General features: G+C 34.2%; 1 protein-coding gene across 1 annotated transcript in view; it reads right to left on the reverse strand.

Moving 5' to 3' along the window:
• LOC137618466 (zinc finger Ran-binding domain-containing protein 2-like) overlaps window positions 1-3,255 on the reverse strand; it is a 30,473-nt gene extending 27,218 nt beyond the window's left edge. Inside the window, exons 1-2 of the mRNA XM_068348628.1 lie at window positions 3,252-3,255; window positions 2,316-2,505 (exon numbers count right to left, since the gene is read on the reverse strand). Coding sequence (XP_068204729.1) covers window positions 2,316-2,505; window positions 3,252-3,255 — 194 coding nt within the window. The remainder of the gene's footprint in view (window positions 1-2,315; window positions 2,506-3,251) is intronic.
• Between the last annotated feature and the right edge of the window lie 1,745 nt (window positions 3,256-5,000).

Genomic DNA, 5,000 nt, shown 5'->3' on the forward strand with positions numbered 1-5,000 from the left:
ACATTTCGGCAATTCTTCCCTCTCATGAGCAATGTACAGCCATTCTAATACACTGATCATTTTAAATAACAATAGACAGTTCTAATTAAGAGCTTGGGGCAATCTGCAGTTCATAACAGTATTATAGTCTTAAAATGACTATTCGATTTCAATTGTGGATTTGCATTGTTACTGCTCGTATCATCCATGTTCTCCCTCATGCTTTCATCTGGAATATCTGCGATTACGTAATTTCACTCAGCCAAGAGATTTTCTTCCAAATTGACAACATTGAGGGAAGCATTACATGGAAGGACATTTCCAAAACAACAATAATGGGTGTTATGATCCATCTTCTCCCTACCAAATAAAACCCAAAAGCTTGTATGTGAACCGACCAGAGTTGTCTACATATACATACTGTATGTATGTATGTATGTATGTATGTATGTATGTATGTATGTATACATATATATATATATATATATATATATGTGTGTGGTGTGTGTGTGTGTATATGTGTGTGTGTGTGTGTGTGAGTGTGGATGAAAATCAACACAATATCATGCTCAAATAAAATAAATTTAAACTTCATACTGAGATCGAACCCCTAGCCACTTCAAGTGGGAAGGCAAGGTCGCTACCCAAAGGTTCTAAAGATGTCAGAACCTAAGTGCTAACTGCATTTCAAGATTTACCTGGTGACACATATACACACACACATTATATATATATATATATATATACAGATACACATATATATATATATATATATACATTAGTATGTGTACAGTATGTAAATAAATAGCATCTGTTATTGTTACCTTTGAAACTAAGCTCTCCTTCTATATAATTATGCATTTTGTAGTCAGTAAGCCAGGCACTGTTCTCGATGTTTTACAGATATTAAACAATTACATTACCATCTCATATTTTAGTCCATATCCTATCGTTCAAAATCTCTAGACCAGCTATTTTCTAAGTACATAATATATACCAATAATGTCAAAACCCAGGTTAATTTCTATTCAAAGGTGAACATATGAAAAGTGTGCATATACTGTATCATTTATAAAATTTTCCGGGTTGTCCTTTTCCTCAATAAAGGTCAAAATAGTAAGGGATTCAGATCGGGTTAATTTATACATAAAAATAATGCCTCGAACTGAAAAAAAGGATCCGTGAGAAAACGGAAAAAAGACAAATAAAGAATGTTTTTTTTATGGGAGTGCTGCAAAATATTAAAAATTTGAGAAAATCTCTATCTAGGACGTTTTAATAATGTCAGCTGCACAGCTTTTGGTGAAGGAAACAAAAGACCTTTCGGTCTAAAGAACCAGTAAATGTGGCAACAAGACACTTGGGCCAAATAAATATACTCAGGAGAAGTACTAACCTAAAGAAAGAAGAAAGTGACAATTTCAACCTAACTTGTTAAAAAACCATCAATCGTAAAAGAAAGAATAATTGAAAGAAAAAAATCAATCAGACCTTATTATCATATTTCAACATATCTACAAAACAGAATACAACGATAAATAATTGTGGACTTCTTTAAACACAAGTGTACTATTATTCAAAGCATTCATTACAGAGTAGTTTTGACAGAAAGAAATTAAACGCAGGAATGCATTCATAAAATATACACAAAATTTTGAAAACAATACCTGGATTCCTGGCCACGAAATCAATCATTCTAGAAAAAAACAGTTTCAAAGATAACATTAACAATTATAAAAATTTTTAGTGCTTTTCACATATGATATCTATTTATTTGCATACCATAGACACAAACAAACACACACACTAATATATATATATATATATATATAATATATATATATATATATATATATATTTGGTCGCATTACATAATAAATTTTAAGTAAAATATCTCTCAAGGTATATAGAATACTTGAAAGAAAGGGCATGTATCTCTCTCTCTCTCCTCTCTCTCTCTCTCTCTCTCTCTCTCTCTGCTAATAGTTCCTCTAATCCCAATAATCCAGTTTCCTCGTAAAGGTCACACTGAGGGATGTTTCGGATAATCATTGCCAAGCAATTAAACAATTCATATGCATAACATTGCATCAAGGCAATTAGCATCCTTGGTACGACAATCCACTATTCCTCTCGCAAAAGGGTTGAAATTCGCAATTATTCATTGTTGTCAAGTTACTGTATAATTAAATTTGCTTTACGTCGTCGGGTTCCGCAAGTTATTCAGGTCCTTTCCTCGTTCATTATCCTTCATTGTTGTTATAGTAAGTAAATTTATCAAAATCATAATTATTGCTGTTATCGTCATTCGGTTATGTCACAAGTTGACATTTCACCTTTTACTCCTCCTTTTATGATTATTGGTTGTCACAAACTGTTGTTTTATTGGTATTTCCTCCTCCTCCTCCTCCTCTCCTCCTCCTCCTCCTCCTCCTCCTCCTCCTCCTCCTCCTCCTCCCTCCTCCTCCTCCTCCTCCTCCTCCTCCTCCTCCTCCTCCTCCTCCCCAAAATACCTCTTACCTTCAACTGTTTTTCAAAGTCACTTATAAATTCAAAGATCAAAACTTTTCCTATGAACTCAATTGGCAGAAACCTTCAGTTTATCATCATTATTATAAAGAAATGCAATGACATTCCGATGAAGCTTATTTTGCATCTACCTTTGGAGTGGGAAGCTATTTGCCCTAAAACTCTTTCCCATTCCCCTTTTACAGAAGGTTTTTGCCTATTCAAATTTGAATATTTTAATCCTCTATGAATTTGATGAAACTTAGTATTGTCCAACTTTAATGGATTGAGGATTTTTTCTCCTATTAACTGCAGCCATCACCTTTAATAAATAGTCAAAGGTTAATCTAATGCATTAAATTTTATTTTCCTCAGTTGTTGATAAAACAACCCAAAGTACGAAATATATAATGCCTCAGAATACGAAAGTTTATGCATACGAAAAGCTTATCATACGAAACGACATGCGAAAATTTTCGCTTCAGATTGCCGAAAAAACGATGGGGATACGAAACGAAATTTTTGTACTTAGGTTAGGTATGTTGAATAATTCAAATGTATTTGACTTTATTTCATTCAATTTCATTATACAAAAAAAATCATGTTACAAAAGCCTGTATACTGAATACCCGAATAAGAATATAATTGCTTTATAATATGCAAAAGTTGAATGATAGTATCAGCTCATCCAAACAGGCAGTAAAACATGCAGTTATTACAATTTCTTAAAATACTACTAATGGTTTAAGCATGTGTGCACTTACGCATTTGTTTTCCTTATTTGCTAATTCATTTAATTTGCCATGCATACTTCCATTGAGCATTCTATTACAATAGTAAGTTGGCCAGGGCACCAGCCATCTGTTGAGATATCACCGCTAGAGTGTTATGGGGTCCTTTGACTGGCCAGACAGTACTACATTGGATCCTTCTCTCCGGTTACGGTTCATTTTCCTTTGCCTACACATACACCGAATAGTCTGGCATATTCTTTACATATTCTCCTCAGTCCTCACACACCTGACAACACTGAGATTACCAAACAATTCTTCACTCAAGGGGTTAACGACTGCACTGTAATTATTCAGCTTGCAATTGTCCTCTTGGTAAGGGTACAAGAGACACTCTAGCCATGGTAAGCAGCTCTTCTATAGTAGAAGGCCACTCCTAAATCAAACTATTGTTCTCTAGTCTTGGGTACTGTCATAGCCTCTGTACCATGGTCTTCCACTGTCTTGGGTTAGAGTTCTCTTGCTTGAGGGTACACTCGGGCACACTATTCTATCTTATTTCCCTTCCCCTTGTTTTGTTAAAAGTTTTTAAATTGCATATAGGACATATTTATTTTAATGTTACAGTTCTTAAAATATTTTATTTTTCCTTATTCCCTTTTCTCCCTGGGCTATTTTTCTTTGTTGAAACCCCTGGGCTTATATCATCCTGTTTTCCCAAGTAGGGTTGTAGCTTACCAAGGAATAATAATAAAAATGTTCTTATCAAATACTGTCCTTTTAAGGTTAATTAAGAAGCATATGTGAAGGTTAAATAAGAATGAAATAAAAAAATGCATAAATAAAAGAAAACCAAGGAAGGGCAAAGCTTCTTGAGATCATAACACTCTAAACACCGAAGATCATCGTAACCGAGGGGAGATGGCTTGAAGCACCCGACACGTTGGGTTCATTTTGTGGAAGCACCTAAGGATTGCAGTGCTGTCAAGGAGACCACGTAAGAAATGAGAGAATGAAAACAAATACGAGATCATTAGGGGTTCATGCCAATTTTAGTAAAATATAATTTTGAGGAACAGGATGCCGAAATTTACTTTTCTCCGAATCTATTCTTACTTTCCTGAATATGCAAGAAAAGTTTTGTTTAAACACACCAGAAAAAAACTACAATTTTAGTTTACATTGCCTTACAGAATTTTATCAAGCAAAAATAGTAAAACATGAAGAGAATATATAATATATAATGCCAAAAATGTAATAAAATAGTGACTGTGTTTTGGTTGCAATGTGTATCATCCATTTCTGAACCAGGTACCAACACCATTACTCCTTTTATAAATGGGCAGACTTGAAAAAGAAGCCTCATAAACTTGACTAAACATCATGGAGAAGGAAAAGAGACTCTCATCTGGCATCTTTACAATGCAGCACAATGCAAAGCTTTTATTCTCACGTACAGGTATATAGTACCCTTTAGTATACTCTATATTAACGAAGAATAACTTTTATTTCATAAATAACTAAACTATTTTGTAATCGTTTCTTTTGTCAAAAGAGGACTCATAAATGTTACACAGAAGGGTTGTTTGATGTCACTACCAGCTACAAGGTTACCAGATGTCTCCTGAGCTTGACGTCATTATATGAAAATCAGGAAGACAACTTCATCTTGCACAAATCCAGGGAGATCATATCCTCATGGTGAGACTGGCCGCGCCAGCCCACTGTTATATTATTATGAGTACGCTATTAGATATCTCCCCAATTATTAACATGACTATT

Source organism: Palaemon carinicauda, chromosome 24, assembly GCF_036898095.1.
Source record: "Palaemon carinicauda isolate YSFRI2023 chromosome 24, ASM3689809v2, whole genome shotgun sequence".
Lineage (NCBI taxonomy): Eukaryota > Metazoa > Arthropoda > Malacostraca > Decapoda > Palaemonidae > Palaemon > Palaemon carinicauda.